At 45.4% G+C, this 16283-nt stretch overlaps 1 protein-coding gene across 7 annotated transcripts in view; it reads left to right on the forward strand.

The window, feature by feature from the left end:
• The first annotated feature begins 439 nt into the window (after positions 1 to 439).
• BCL11A (BCL11 transcription factor A) overlaps positions 440 to 16283 on the forward strand; it is a 97553-nt gene continuing 81709 nt past the window's right edge. For 5 of the 7 annotated variants that reach the window (XM_046662280.1, XM_046662284.1, XM_046662282.1 and 2 more), the window contains exons 1-2: positions 440 to 959; positions 7803 to 8132. In XM_046662280.1, the coding sequence (XP_046518236.1) occupies positions 905 to 959; positions 7803 to 8132 (385 nt within the window). In that variant the 5' untranslated portion in view covers positions 440 to 904. Of the gene's footprint in view, positions 960 to 3192; positions 3244 to 4221; positions 4306 to 7802; positions 8133 to 16283 lie in introns of those variants that run through there. The other 2 variants (XM_046662279.1, XM_046662283.1) reach the window with 2 other exon arrangements.

A 16283-nucleotide genomic window follows, 5' to 3' on the forward strand; every position in this document is an offset into this window, starting at 1 on the left:
GCGGGGAGCTAGCGCGGCCGCGGCGGCGGCGGTGAGGGGAAGTGGGTGTGCGCAAGGAGGAGGGTGTCCGGGAGCAACTCTACCTGGCTTCCCTCCGCCCGCGCTTCCCCGGCCCGGGGCTGCAGCCTCCCTCTACACTCTTGCTGCTGCTGCTGCTGCTGCTGCCTTTTTTTTTTTTTTTTTTTTAAATATCTTTCATTTAAGGGTCCGCGTGCGGTGGTGGGGGGGGAGCAGGGTGCATGTCTTGCTCCCCCCCACCCCCGCCGTCCCTTTCTTCTCTCCCCGCCACGCCGCCGCCTCGGCGCTCGCTGTGGCCACTGGTGAGCCCGCGGCCCCAGCGCCCCCTCCCCTCCGCCCGCCCCTCCCCCGGGGGCCGCGTCTGGCGTCTGCGGAGCCCCCCGCCCCGCACCTCCCCCGCCCCGCACTGGCCATTGGCTTGTCCTGGTCTCTTTTTCATGTCCAGCCCCTGATGTGTGTCCATTGGTGTGAGCTTCCCCTTCCCTCCTCCCCTTCTCTCCTGCTCGCCCTGCCCATGTTTTGTGTGTCTCTGTCCATCCAGACTCCTGACGTTCAAGTTCGCAGGGACGTCACGTCCGCACTTGAACTTGCAGCTCAGGGGGGCTTTTGCCATTTTTTTCATCTCTCTCTCTCTCTCCCTCTATCTCTCCTCTCTCTCTCTCTCTTTTTTTTTTTTTGCTTAAAAAAAAAAAGCCATGACGGCTCTCCCACAATTCATCTTCCCTGCGCCATCTTTGTATTATTTCTAATTTATTTTGGATGTCAAAAGGCACTGATGAAGATATTTTCTCTGGAGTCTCCTTCTTTCTAACCCGGCTCTCCCGATGTGAACCGAGCCGTCGTCCGCCCGCCGCCGCCGCCGCCGCCGCCCGCCCCGCAGCCCACCATGTCTCGCCGCAAGCAAGGCAAACCCCAGCACTTAAGCAAACGGGAATTCTCGCGTAAGTAACCCAATAATAGTAATAATAATTATTAATAATCACGAGCGCGCGCAGGACGAGAAGCAAGAGCGCGGGGGAGAGAGGGGTGTGTGCGTGCATTTTTAAAATTTTTTAGGAGAAAAACCTCCGAGAGTCGGGAGAAAAGAGATTAAAGGGAGAAAAAAACCCCAAACCTCATCCTATCCCGAACCGTAGCCGTATGTGCACTTTTGGAATAGCACGCACCTTTTAATTTTATTTAATTTTACAAAAATTTGATTCCTTCTCTTTCCTGCTTTCCGCTGTCTTATTTCGCTTTTCGAAAAGGAATGCAATGATTTCCCCTCCAATTTTGCAAAATAATGAACAATGCTATGGATGCGAACAACTCTCCTGCAAACCTAGGGAAGGGAACTGGAGGGGAAAGGGGGGTTGGTTCCACTCACCGAAGGAAGGAAAACGGGGGGGTGGGGGAGGAGGGATCCCAAGCCTAAAAAACAATTCCCAGGGAGAAAAGAGGTGAGACTGACCCTCGGACACGAGCGCGCTCACGGTCAAGTGTGCACCGGGAGAAAGTAGTCATCTCCACAATAGTGAGAAAGTGGGATTGTGGGAGGGGGGCCCCGGCGCTCAGGAGTCTCCCGAGTCTGGAGAGGTGCCGCGGCGGCAGGGAGAGTCGGGCGACCGGGAAGGACGCGAGACGCGGCCGGCGCTGCCGCCTTTTGTTCCGGCCCGAGGTGGGTGTTTGTCCCGCTGCCTTTTGTGCCGGCTCCTCACGCTGGCTCTCCCGCGCCGCCGCCGCCGAAGGGCAGGAGCAAGGGCCGGGGCGAGCGGGAGAGGGAGGGAGGGCGCCTGGGCCGCCGCCGCCCGGGTTGCGGCTGCCCGCCCCTCCCCGCCGAACCTCAGTGGCGGCGAGAAGACTTGCAAAATAAAATAAAATAAAAATAAAACGAGGCAAGAGAATGTAAAATTTCTTGCCCCAAACCAGAAGCCAAACGCTCCGCCGGCCGTTTTCTGCAACGCTCTCCTTTTTGACTCCCCCCCCCCCCCCCCGCAAAAATCTCACAATCTCTAACAGAGTTAAAAAAAAAATACAATTAGCCCCTTCCCCAAAACCCCTTTAGTTGCAAACTTAGAGCGCCAGCGGCACGAGAGGAGCGAGGAACTCCCTCCTCTTACTATTTTTTGGAAGATTTTCAAAAAAAGTGGAAGTGGATTTTGATTGGGAAAAATCTCGTGTCTGAATGTTTACAAGCACCGCGTGTGCGGGAGCCTCCTGCCAACAAACAGACAGAGGACCAAGCGCGGCGCGGCAGCCCAAGAGCGGGCGGCGGCGGCGGCCCGGCCTCGCCGGGGCCTCGCCGGGCCTCGCCGCGCCCCCGCCCCGCCCGGGATCGCCCACTCGGCTCCCACCGCCCGCCCGCACAGCGGCAGGCCGTGCCGCGACTCCGCGCCAGCCGGGTCCGTGGTTCCCTCTCGCCCTCAGCACAATGCCCAGACCTTCTCCCGGCCAACCGGACTGCGAAGTCGGCTGGGGAGAGACTCGGCTTTGCAAACCATTTTTATTTTGCAAAGCAACCGAAAAAGCGTGTTCTGGCCCCCCCATCCCCGAGTCTCTTGTCCACAGCTCCGGACAGCGGGGAGATCACCACGTGCTTTCCCTGCCCCCCTCCCACCTAGCCTGGTCACCGGCCCCCGACTCCCAAGCGCAGCCAGGCCAGGTTGGGGGGAGGTGTGTGTGTGGGGGGGCGGGCAGCGGAGTAGCGTCTTCGAATGCGTTTTGCAAGTGCCGAGTCCCGGGACTCCGCGCACCCACCGTTGAGTTCTCGCCCTCCACCCGGGGCCTGGCTCAGTCGGGTGGGGGGGGGGCCTCCTTGCGAATCTATATAAGGGGATGTGTATGACTTGTCTCCTGGCTAACAGAGTGCGCCTGGAAAGGCGGGCAGTGGACACTTAGGAAAGTTTGGCAGCAAGGGAAAGAAAGGCATGAGAGGGCCCACATCCCTTCCCCACCTCATTCGTGACCCGTATTTAAATTTTTGATGCAATTTTAGAGGACCACCTTTACCAGTTCTGTATTTTTAAAGGGGTGGGGGAGTGCGCACAGGGAATTGAATTTTTCTCTGAGACCTGGAACTTGTCATACACTTCGGAAGCTCCCCCGCCCCGGCACGTTGCGGGGCCCTCCCTCTCCCCACCCCCGCGCATCCCTCCCTCGCCGCTCTCCCCCGCCCCCCACTCCCCCGGCCGCGCCGGATGCGGAGCAGACGCAGCGCGTGGCGGTGTGAAGTTACAGACCGGCCAGGTACCGGCGGGAAGTAAGGGCAGTGTTCGCAGGACTCGGGAAAGCCGGGCCCTTCTTCGGAAGGATGCACTGGGGGCTCGAAGGATGGACTGAGGCGTGCAGTTCGGGCTGCTTTCCCCCACTCCCCCCATCCCGGGTCTATCTCGGGACACTCCAGGCTGGGTGGGTTAGCCCCTCTCCCCCGGTCTCAGTGCGGGTTTGGGATTAGGGGACTAGTTTGGAGGAGGTGCGCGGGTCGCTCCTTCCTCATTTTCTGGGTGCACAGAGGGGGCGGGAGCCATTCCGGTCTTCAGGACCCCCTCACCCCCCATCCTCCGCTTCTTGGGCTGAATAAGCCATTCGGTCGCTAGGAGGCAGAACAAGATCAAGAAAGCTCAGCGAACTTGAACCTGTACCAGAGCCTCCCCACCCCCTGCTCTGCGTTTCTCGGCCGGGGAGGGACAAGCATTGCGAGGGTGGGGGTGGGGGAAACGGACGGTTAGGCAGAATTCCCTTTCTCCCCCCATCACCCCTTATGTCTTTGTTCTTCATTTTGACTTTAAAAATGCTTCTGGCTAGGGCTGCGGAGGAACACCCGGGAGGGCGGCGGACACCCCCGTGCGCCGGGTGCAGAGCGGGGTGCAGTTTTCGGTTTCTTTTGGGGCGGGCATTTTTGGTAGGGAGGAAAGGGGAGTGCGCGGTCTCCGGCGTTGGGGCAAGGCCAAAGGGCGGGATCGGCAAGTTTGCACTTAGTCTCCTGGTTCACTTCTTCCACTCCCTGATCCCCGCGCAAAGCACGGACCACGGCGGCCACGGCAGGCTTGCAGGGCGCCTCTGCAGCCCGACCCCCGGCTCCCCTGCCTCCTGCAGCTCTCGCCTCGGAGCCCGAAATCACAACAATAGTAATAGTTATCATCCTAATGATGCGGGCAAGCAGCATCATTAATTATGAATAACCGCAGCCGCCGCCGCGCTGAGCACACTGGTGCCCGGAATTGCGGGAGAAACGCATTTGTAGAGTTCCCCGAAAGTAAAAAGTGTGAGCCTGTGGACACAGAATGAATTTCAGGACCCGGGGTTGAGGTGTGTGCGGTGATACCGAGTCTGTACCAGGTTAATCAGCCGAGTTTTCCAAGCCTCCCTTTTCATTTCTCCAACTGGAGGGCCCAGGGAACCGCGGTCACCCCACGGCCAGACTGGATGGGAGTAGAGGCGGCAGTCGGGGCTCCTGGCTGCCCGCCGCGCCCGGGCCCCTGGCCCTCGGCCCCACGGCTCCCCGGCCGCCGCCGCACGTGTTCGCAGCGAGCGCGGCCGGAGCCGGCAGCCAGCACGCTGCTCGCTTTGTGCCTCAGAGTCCCGGCGCCCAACTTCACTTTCTGCGCAGCCCGCCCCTGCCGGGCCCCCTGCCCCGGGCCTGTCGCTCCTGCCGTCGCTTTTGTTTCTTTGCTTTTCCTCTCTGCATTTCAGCCTCGGTTTGCTTCCTTACCCTGTTAAGACAATCAAAGGGAAGGACTTGGAAAGCAAACTTGAAGGCTGAGCTTCTTTTCCCCCTCCCCCTCCCCCAGCAGCCCTCGTTTCCCTCGCTCCTTCCCTACATTTCTTCTAAGGCTTTTTTTCCTCCCCTTTTTAAATTTATTCTTTTGCAACTGCGGAGAGAGGAAAGAGATCTCAGTCAGCCGCTGGGGCATTGAGACGTTCCAGTCTGTCTTGCTGTTTGAACGCAGAAGCATTTTATTTTCTATTTCTTCCTCCCCTTGTAGAGAATTCGCTACTAATTATTGTGATTATTTGCCCACTCCCTTCCACTTCAATCCAGGACTCCCCGCTTTGCAGCCGGAGCTTAGGCCGGAGCTTAGAAACGATGGTATTGTGGGGGCGAAGGAGGATGGAATTGAATTGAGGGAGGGGGTAAAATGGCTGAGGTTAGGAATGTTTTTAGGGAAAGAGGGATTTGCATTAAAATACAGAGAAATTATCAGATGCCCAGAAAGGAAATGTTGATTGCCACTGAGAAAAGATATCAATGCAGATCAGTAGACGACACCAAGAGAATTGTATTTTCATATTTTCTTTGTGCCTCACTTTGTCTGATTTTTAATAATATAGCAGCAATAATAAGAACACGTTTTGGTATTTCTCTGAACATCACTAGCCAAATGTTTTGCAAGGAGCCGGATCTTAAATGTATTTCATACATTAGGATATAATTCTTGTTAATTAGCAATAATTTACGTTAAGAGCATAGAAAATGTTGAGGTTACAGGTTTTATATCTGTACATTTGATCATCTTGTTATTTTCAAGAACTTTGCCTCCTATAAAATTAATTAGGTGAAATGTGGAGGTGTAATCAGCAACCTCTGAATTACCACTTCATTTCCTGGTTTTGATTGTAAATCAGTTCAGTCACTACGTTTAGAAGACTTTAACCAAGTCTGTTTTGTACCACATTACCTTTAACTATTTGATACCTAGGAGAATATTTCCTTTTGCTCCTAAATAATGTTTCCACTTTCAGAAATGTGTTAGGCCTTGGGAATAAAAAACGAATCTTAACAGTGGAGTTTAAAAAATGTCTTTTGCAAAGGTTCTACGTAGTACTAACTTTAATAAAATAAAATATTTTTCCTGAGTCTTTCTTCAGACTACAAACCTCAGAACTTGTGGTTAATACTGAACAGAAAAAGCCACGTTTGTCAATGTGTACTTAAAATCCTTAGTTTGAATAGCAGGGACCTTGGAGAATGACTTCCCTAGTCAGTTCCTCACTTGGTCAAAATGAAAGCAAATGTAGGAGAAAAATGACATAGAGGCGTAATGCGAAAGCACTTCCGTTTGTCTCCTTTTATTTGAAAGTGTGCGTGTGTATTCTGTATTTATCTTTTGGTCAGTCTGTTGGGCAAAGAAACATAAGTGCTTACCTTGCTGTCTTTATTAGTAGGAATATAACCTTCATATTCCTGTGGTGACCTTATGTTAAGTTAGGAGGAGTACCAGAGGCTAGAAATTATGACATGTCCTACTTGAGCACAGGTGCAGCTAGGCAGGGCTCTCTCAATATTATTTCACCCAGCACATCTGGGAGTTAGTCCAGATCTTCCCCCTCAATATTCAGCCTGGGTAGGGTTGAAATAAATTTAACCTGAGTTCACTGGATTTTTGCACTTTATCAAAATCTGTTCCAATATTCTACACTCAAATTAAAATCTATTTTTTGATTCTCTGTGGCTTTAAGTTCATTAAATGTGAAATTGGCAGCTTGCTAAAGAAGGTCAGACTGATTAACTGTTTAAGACTTGTACGTTTTCTGCTTCAGTTTTATTAACTGGCAGCATCCTGGATGTGTTTTGTATTTTGTGATTTTTTTTTTTTTTGATATGGTAAGCATAAGATTTCAGGAACAGAGACTTACCAACTCTCTTTTCCCCGTTGGAAGGTTAAAAAATGATAGAAGCTGTTCAAATAGATGCTGGGGTATTTTGGTGCAAAGTTGAAAAAAAAAAAAAAGAGGAAACAGGAACGAAAGACATACCTACCTTGTTATACCATCCGCTGGTGATTATCTGTGCAGAAATAGTCCCATAATGAAGCGTTTTGGAGCTCATTCAGAAAATTAGTCAACTTTGACAACATTAGGCAAAGTATTTCAAGTCTAAAGAAAGGACTTCTCAGCCTTGTTCTGAAATGTGGCATTTGCTTGACCATTCTGATTTTTATGTGATGGGGGCCACCAAGTGCAAACATGTTTAGAATATTTTAAGCATTCCTTTCTTCAGAATGAAAAAATGACTAATTGGCTTATTTTCTTAAGTACTCAAAAGTATCCCATTTAGCTAATGTGTCTGAGAAGAATTGCCAGTGAATTTGGTATTTCTTTGATTTTGTGGCACTGCTGAGAGTGAGAGCAGAAAGGTTTTTGGCGGAGTGAATGATGCTGCGTTATGATGATTATTTAGATCCGTTTCACAGGTGAATGCAGTGGTTTTCTTATTACGGCGCTGTACATGTGGCACACTTTCTGGGTGATGTAGTAGCTGTCTAATTCATGAAGCTACGTCTCTGTATACTCAGGAGTACACACATTCACACACAAAGGGTGTGTGTGTTTATTCACTTCTCCTTTTATTCTTTGGCACAATAGACAACTTAGCCTGTAGGAAAAAAAGAAACAAATTTGGTTTCAATCCATGTGTTTACCAATTTTTTTTGGGGGGGGGGTAGTTATTATTTAAGCTTCTTGATGTTCCCTGCATTAGCTATTTATTTAAGTCATTCTTTCTAAACTCAAAGTCCAGACACATTTGTAGGATGTGTATGTGTTTATGTGTGTCCTCTCGGGTTATGCAAGTCAGATAGTTTTCTTTAAATATATGATGATTTGCCTCAGTGATAAACTTGCTGTCTTGTCGATAACCTCTACATCCTGTACATTTTAGGTGCCCACATTTTCGGGGTACTCTATGGAGGAGCCTAGAAACGCTTTATGTAGTGTGGTGGGATGGGGTGGGGTTGAGAATGTGTTCCCCCTTTTCTCTCCTTTCTGGTACTCTAATAATTGTGCTTTTGTTTCTCCAACCACAGCCGAACCTCTTGAAGCCATTCTTACAGATGATGAACCAGACCACGGCCCTTTGGGAGCTCCAGAAGGGGACCATGACCTCCTCACGTGTGGGCAGTGCCAGATGAACTTCCCATTGGGGGACATTCTTATTTTTATCGAGCACAAACGGAAACAATGCAATGGCAGCCTCTGCTTAGAAAAAGCTGTGGATAAGCCACCTTCCCCTTCACCAATCGAGATGAAAAAAGCGTCCAATCCCGTGGAGGTTGGCATCCAGGTCACGCCAGAGGATGACGATTGTTTATCAACGTCATCTAGAGGAATTTGCCCCAAACAGGAACACATAGCAGGTAAATGAGAAGCAAGGAGAAAAGCTGTTTGCATGTTTTCTTTTCATTTTCAGAGGCGCTGTAGCCAAGCACTAAGAAGGGGTGAAGTGCTTTCTGTATTTCTCCGTGTGACTGTCCATGACAGCCCTGTAATGTTAAAATAATCATTCCTATTGCCTACGTCCAGGACACACAAAAATAAATGTTTTCCACATCACTGAGTCAGATGTAGGCAGAATAGGTACACACACCTGATACCCTCTTTCTGGATCTGCTGATTCTGAATTCCTCTCCTTTTTTCTATCTTTCTCAGTTTTAAGTGTTGAACCTTACTGTATCTAGCCCAGTTTCCAATGTCCATTTCCAGTCTTGGTGACAAGTCAGAGGCAGAGTGGCCACATAGGCATTTGTAGTTTGGCCAGTGACCTGTTTGAGTCAGAATACCTGGTCAGGCCTCCCCAGGGGTGCAGTTAGTTCTCAGGGCTTCCATGAAGTGGGGTGGGCTGGAAGGGCATTTTGGAGGGGGTGGAAAGAGTTAACTGAGCTTCAGGGCTAGCCTTGGATCCATATTGGCTGTCAGCCCGTATGGGGCTGTAATTAAACACAGCCCCGTGGTGGGATGACACCGTGACCTTGACTTTAAGATGCCATTTTCGACTGGCCAGGCCAGAGTAGAGAGGGCAGTTGCTGAAGCGCACAGACGTGCTTACTCGAAAAGTTTAAGGGCATGTTGGAAATTTCAAAAGGTTGGTTTGACAGGAACGGCTGCTCCCTGCAGCCTGCCTCCTCAGCTAAATGATAAATGCTTCTCTGTGCTCTCCCCTGTCTCTGATGTGGTTTTGACAGATGTATCTTGATTTTGTTTGTGGTTTACACAATCACATGTCACCCTTACAAATGTCCAGTCCAGACTTCCACTGTTTCTGCTATAACACAATGTAAAAATTCTCCTGGAAAAATACATACACATCTTCAACAGATCTCCTTCCTCTGCTTAATTTTAGTAGAGAGGTAGCTAGGTGTGTGGGTTTCTCAGCAGCTCAGGGGAGAAGGAATTAGGGCCTAACAGAGGGACTTAAATCCCTACTCTGGGTGATAAACAGCAACACTATATAGTAACCCTTAAAACATTTTTTATGAAACCACAGTGATTTAACACATAAGACAAAGTGAATGCAGATTCTGTGGTGACAAAAATGGCATGCCTGTCAGTGGATCACTTTCCTGTGTTTCCCCCACCCCCTCCCCCCAAAGGTGCAAGGTTGGTTCAGTTTTAGGAAAGGTGGTGCGTCTGATCAAGTGATTCACTGGAACTCGTCTCTCCGACCTAGTTTGACCACGAAGTTGAACTGTAGTAGGTCAGTGCTCCAGAGAGGATCAAATGTCGTATTATTTCTCCTCTCCCCCTCTGGAATTTGATCATTAAAATCAAACGTGGCATTTTCTTTCTGTTTTGAAAGCTTCCTGCAATAACACTCAGATACTTTTCCTTTAGTGAAATGAGAAATCTGCTAGCAGGGAAGTTGCTTTTACAAAATATTTTTCTCGAATCCAGCCCACGTGGATGTGACATGTAGTCTGAGATTTTATTTCCCCCCCTCCCCTGCACCCCCCAGTAGGATACGGCAATGACCATTTCCATGTGCTGTCTTGTGACTGGAAGGAAAATGAACAGAAGTGTAAGGCATGATTAATGAAGCAAGAGCAAGCGGAAGGGGATTGTCGTCTTCGGAGATCCAAAGCCTTTCTAAATCACCAAATATGGAGTAACACTTGCGTGATGTAACATCGTATTTACATATCGAGCTGCTCGTTTAAAAGACAAAACACAGTGTCTGTCAAGCAAGAATTAAAACCACACTTTTTACTGAGGTCCCAAATGGGTTATTCAGTCGCAGATCAACCAGCTCGAAAATTCTGTGCCTCTGTTCTTAGAGGAGGAATCTAAAAGCTGGGGGAAGGCCCTATAGTGAAGGCTTTTTCCCCTTACAGTTGTGAATCCTATGCAGGGAAAGAAAAGCTATTTTCCTTAACTCCCTGGTTGTCATAAAGGTCCCATTTTTTTTTTTTTTTTTTTTTAAGAACTAGTACAACAGCAGAGCCCAGAGAAGCCAAAAAAAGGGAGGCTCATTTAAAATATGTTTTATAGGGCTAATGCTAAATAATTTCACTGAGATGAAAAGCTATCTGAGGTATCTAAGATAGTCAATGGGTGCACAAATGCTGCGACCCAGGTGAGGTAAACCTTTCATGCACGAATAATTACAAAGTCTTGATTCCTTTCATTGTGTTTAATCACCTGTTCCCACCCTGGAATTGGCTGAACATAAATAGCGTGGTCACATCTCAAAGCGAGATGTCAGTAACTAGAATCACGACTTCTCATCATTCACAGTAATGAATTAAGCGTTTCTTATGGTGAAATTAACATTCTACCATTGCACATAAATTAAGATGCGCCGGCCCTCAGGTGCCTCTGAAGCGAAGTTCTGGAAGACGGCTGTGTACTCCCAGCCCATTTCTCTCAAGCACGTCTTCACAATTCCAAGTCTGCTTTTCTTTTTATGGTGAGGAAGGAAACAATGAGAGTAATCATTCAGTAGATATTTGAATTGTGTCACAAAAAGAAAGGAGAAGCGATGCTCTGTATTAGGAAAGAGATATACTGATGAATCTCTAGAAGAATATATTTGGCAACCACATAAAAGGTAGTCATTTAAGTGTGCTGTGTAGGGAAGGCTTTATTAAAGCGATGTAAGTTGGATTTGAGCTCACTGTGTGCTCTGTGCCATTTTATAGGCAAGAAGCAGGAATAAAACAGTGACATCTTCCTGAGATAAATAAAGCTTAGAATTCGCGGTTTTCAAATAGGAGAATAAGGTAGAGTCCTTTAAATCTTCAGTAAAATGGTATGCATTTTGACTGTACATAGGCCTCTCAAAGCTGAGTATTTTTTAGAGAGGAGGATTTTTATCTGGCAAATGATGGGTATGTGTTCTGGCACTTCACCCATATATGTGTATTAACTACACACATATATGTTGATCTGGTTGCTTATTTGATTTTATTCACATATTTTAAATATTGCATGACTGTGATCCATTGAGACCATTGAAATAGTATTAATTTAACTGAGCAGGTTATATCGTGCAGGGCCCAGGTCCTCAATTTGTGTTCACCATCACATCGCAGCAGCCTTTGACTGGCAGTCAGGGCATTTAATAGGGGTTTGGTTTTGTTTTCTAGTCTCATCTTTTATGACGGGGAAAGATTCATCGAAGATTAGTGAATGTGAAACTGCTATTCACTTATAGAAAAGGCCAAAAAATATTCTCCCACCATGTCAGCTTTGAGATTTTGGCTTATTGTACACAGAAATCTTTGAATTGGGCTATGATAAAGTTAGCTTTTTGAGAGAATGGGAGAAAATATGACAAGTCCTATAAAATGTAGTAGAGTCAACCACAATTGATATATAACATTTTCTCCTTAAAATTATGAACATAGACATTTATATCAGAGTATTTAAAAATTATTTCCCTGGACAATATACCTCATCTCTAGATAATAATATGTAAGACAGATTCTCCAAAGAAGTGAGAAATATTCATTCAAAACAGAAATACATTAGCATGTTACTTAAAGGTAAATCAGGTATATGCTTTACCTGATATTATAGGTATAAATACCTATGATATTTACATAAATATGATTTATGATATTTATGATAAATACCTGATGATATAGGTATTTGTGCTTTTCAGAACTTAGAAAATCAACCTGCCTTTTCTCTTTGTACCCATTCTAATTCTTTCCTAGATCAGATTCAACTGGAGGATGTATTTGTCTACTTTATGGTGTAATTATAAATGAGACTATAAACTATAGTATCCTATTATGACTACTTATTTTTCATTTCTCTTTATCTGTGTGATTCTGAATAAAAACTGCTGACTTCTGAAGTGAATTTTTAGCGTGGCAGCTGAAAAAAAGCAACAAACAAAAAATCCCCAATATATTGGTGAACATTTTGTTTACCTTCAGAATCCAGAGAATAGAGAATATTGTTTCCTAATCAACACCTAGGATTTTCCTTGGGGGCCTGTGTTTGTGAGGCTACTACCCAAAGACTCATGTCCATGAGACTGGGAGTCCTATATACAAGCTGTATTTGTAAATAAGACAGAGAAAGGTTGTGAACTGGCAGCTTGGATGTTTTGTCAAAGTACAATGTCAGAGAAACTCTTTCTAAGACAAATTGTAAATAGAACTGTCACAGTGATTGCATGATTGAGCCGCAGAAGTGTCTTACAATTGTTGGCATTGTCAGAGGACTTTTGAAAGCTTAATTAAACACAGTGGCCCGCATGGCTGCTAAATTTACTTTAGAAAGCCAAAAGAAAAAAAAAATCTAAAATGTAGCTGATCCCAAAGATCCCAAAGTTCTTCAGACCTTACCCTTTTGGTGACACAGAAAAAAATGCCCTGTGCATTTTCCTAGTTGTCTTTTATAAATAATAGTTTTGAGAATAGGGCCACGTGATATGAAGATCATCCTGTGTGTGATGTGGAGATTGTGTTAGTTTTTCTGTCTCCTGCTGTTACAGACAGTTAATGTAAAAATGGCCTTTTATTGGAAACACAAATATGTATTCACTTCAAGAACAGGAGCAGAGGGGGAAAGTTTCCCTCCCATTCTCTGTGTTTATTCTGTGAAAGCTTAAAAAAAAGCAGTGCTGTAATTTCTTAAATCACCCCATTCCTTGTTGTGTTGTAAGTTGTGCCTTTTAAAGCATCTGAAATCTGTTTTGCACACCTTTCTCCTAGTGAGTGTGGGATTTAATTATGGAGCTGCCCATGGACTGGAAAATGCAACTGGGTGTAGAAACGGGCAGGCAATGTCAGGATAGCGAACCTTCAGCTCAGGGAAGAGGCGAGTTAGATGTATGTTAATGGCACATTTTAGAGTCCTGGAAAATCATTAATTTCACACTGCAGCCTCAATGTAGTTTGGCTAATGTGGGAGGAGTAAATTGGAGTACAGAACAAACGTGCAAATCCTAGGGAAGCATTTTTCAGAATTCCGTGATTTCTCAGTGAAGGTGTTTAATAAAGGAGAAGAGGTGAGGGGTAACTTCACACACTAGTCAGTCAGAAAGTTTGGCTTTCCTTTGGGGGAAAATATGAAATTTAACCAAAGTAGCACAGCTAGGAAGATGCACCGAGATTGTGTCACTCGATGTTAATCTACTTTGGTTGGTCTGTTCACACCCTTTATTGCACAAAGAAGTCATTTGACAAAATTTACCCCAAGCCCAAGTCTGTTTTTATATACAGTACTACCAGCTTTGTGCAATAAAAACCACTTAGCATTAAGCTGGACTCAGCCTGGCACCTTGCCACTTTTTTAGCAAGAGATTTAATCACCAAGGATCTTTAGTACCTTTCTGCTTGTTCAGATTTCATTTGGGTCATGGTTATGTCAGCAGTGTTGTTATTACAAGGATTGAAAAAAAAAGATTTTAACTTAGTGCTCATTTTTAGCATTATCTCAAATCAGGTAGGTTTTTATTTTATGTGTCAATTTGGAGGACGTTAATAAAGTTCATGAAATATGTTCAGACTATATAATTTAATGGATAATGACTAATATTTTTATTTGTAATACAAATAGAAAATTGGCCATTGTATCCTTCTTTCCTCTGTTCTTTCCTCCTACCTAGGTAAATAAGCATCCTTAAACTGCTTTTCGCCTCTACTTCCAGGGTATAGAGCTCTGGCCAATATCAGTAAATTTACCTTTGTAATTTGCCATGTAGTTTTTACAACAATGACCTAATTAATTTGAGCACGAACCATATTATTGCTACTAGAGTCATTTTCTGTCACAAACTTAATTTCCAGGAAATGTAACCTGACGAATAAGAATGCTTTAGCTCTCCACATGTGCTCCTAGAGACCAAAGGCAGATTTAAAATAATAATAATAATAATAAAAAAAATCCCAGCATTATTAAAGCCAGTATGCTTGATGCCAAATTCAATTTGAAGCCAGTAAACATCAGACTGTATTTCTAATCAGTTTTAGAATGTAACGTATTCCATATTGGGTTCACTGGAATTTGTCTCTCTGCTTTTTACTGGCCAGCTGCACTCCCTATGCATTTTTAAAACATTTCAGCAAAGGCTTTTGCTGTTCTTAGCAGGGTTGGTAACTTGGGGTCTATTTCTGAGCTCATTCGTCATTCTGCGATGGCATTAAGTTGGGTTGGCAAGGGAAAGATTTGAGGCATGGGGGGTGCTGAGGTCACTTCTGACCCCAGCAGGGAATAGGTGAGCTTCATTTGCCTTTACAATAGGCGCACAGTTACTGTACCTTGGAGGAGCTCTCAGGTGCCGCTCAGATGGGCGCATGTAAATGCCCTGTCAGATGCGGAGCCGGAATATTAATGCTTCTTCCACCACCGCGCCATAATAAAGCTGTACACAGCAAGCTTAATATGCAGCTAGTCTGGGGAATTGTGTAAACTTAGATAGCCCAGTGTGAAAGACAGCGGTGTAAAAATGCTCTATATGCCACAGTTTCCCTTCTTGTTCTCCTTTGATCTATAGCAAAATGAAAACATCATCCTTTCTTCCTCTTGGAATTGTCTCCCCAACTCTGCCACCTCCCAATCCACGACCAGAATTTTTTTTGCATGTGCTGGTATGGAGAAATGCAACATAATTTGTTTCATATGGTTAATTACAGGCGTTTGAATATTTAAAATTTTAAATAGCCACAGTTCCAGCTTTTCCTGTTAAAAGTATGTGATTTGAACAAAGGGAGTACAGTGTAAATATTTGTGGTGATTTGCAACACCCCTCTTTCCCCATTAAACACACCCGCACACACATGCACACACACAGACATTCAGTTTAAATCTGGTGCTGACTTAAAGGACTTCTATGCCTCCATTTGTACTTTTTTTTTTTTAACCAACTCTCAACTGGAACTCCATTAAAATATTTTACCATTATTTTTGAGTCCACTGTTGCTTGAGGTTTTAAAGAGGATTTTTATAATGTGTTCATTTAACAGAATCAACAGCTGTCAGAACCAGTTGTGGTAAATCCACAAAGAAACGTACAAAGAAAATACACACGTTTCCTGAAACAAAACACTTGGAAAAATAAGCTACCAAGAACGGGTGAATAAGTGTGCAGACAGGGAGGCGGAGTGTTTCATCTCTTGGTTCCCCTTAGAGACTGATCTGAGGGGATCTGATGCAATGTCGCTGGAAGGGTTACCTGAACAGGTTGCTGCTTGGAGGCAGTGGGCCGTGCACCAGAGCTAGGCCGGCCTTCACCTCGCGCCCTCTTTTGCCTTCCTTTTTTCTTTTTGATCTCTTTAGATAGATGAAACATCAAGTTCTTAGAGTGCTAAACAACAAATTATATCTAGTAAAGGTGAGATGATCAAGTTTAAACTTCCTGTAAAAGAGGCGAGAAGGGGCCTCGCACACCCTCTTCCAGATAGGGTTGGCAGCGCGTTAATCAGAATTGAATCTGTGCGCCAGGGAATTCCCAGTGGGAACCTGGAGCAGGCATGTTGATGAAGGGAATACCTGGGGACCTTTGGTCACTCACAATGAGTTTCTGTTTGTATCTTCACTGTTGTTAGCATTGGCGATGAACAATTACACCTACAATTTGATCTTAGTTTTAGATAGAGCTGAGTCCACTGATTAAAAACTCCCATTAAAATGAAGAATGGAATAATTGTGAAACCTGCAAAGGTGCTTTCAGGAAGAACACAGGTGCCGTTATGCTCACTCCCCGCTCCCCCCCCAACCCCGCCCCGGGTTTTCTGTTTTCTTTTTGAACTTTCTTAAAAAACACAAGGAAGTCTCCTAAGCATCAGAACATCTAAATTTGTGTTCATCAGTTGTTCATTTTCTTGATACGTAATGCTGCATAAAAAAGCGGCAAAAAAAAATCACATCTGTTAATTTTTAGGGAAATAAGGTGTAGCTCGGATTCTTACCTTAGTTGGAGCACAATGCCCTACATGCCACGTCTGATCTTTTACGTTTTAAATATGGAGCTTCTCTTTGGGCAAAAAAAAAAAAAAAAAAAAATCTGAAGCATTTCCCTTTCCCGACTCAGGGGATACCATGATTTCATGATTTAT

Source organism: Equus quagga, chromosome 5 (assembly GCF_021613505.1).
Source record: "Equus quagga isolate Etosha38 chromosome 5, UCLA_HA_Equagga_1.0, whole genome shotgun sequence".
Classification (NCBI taxonomy): Eukaryota; Metazoa; Chordata; class Mammalia; order Perissodactyla; family Equidae; genus Equus; species Equus quagga.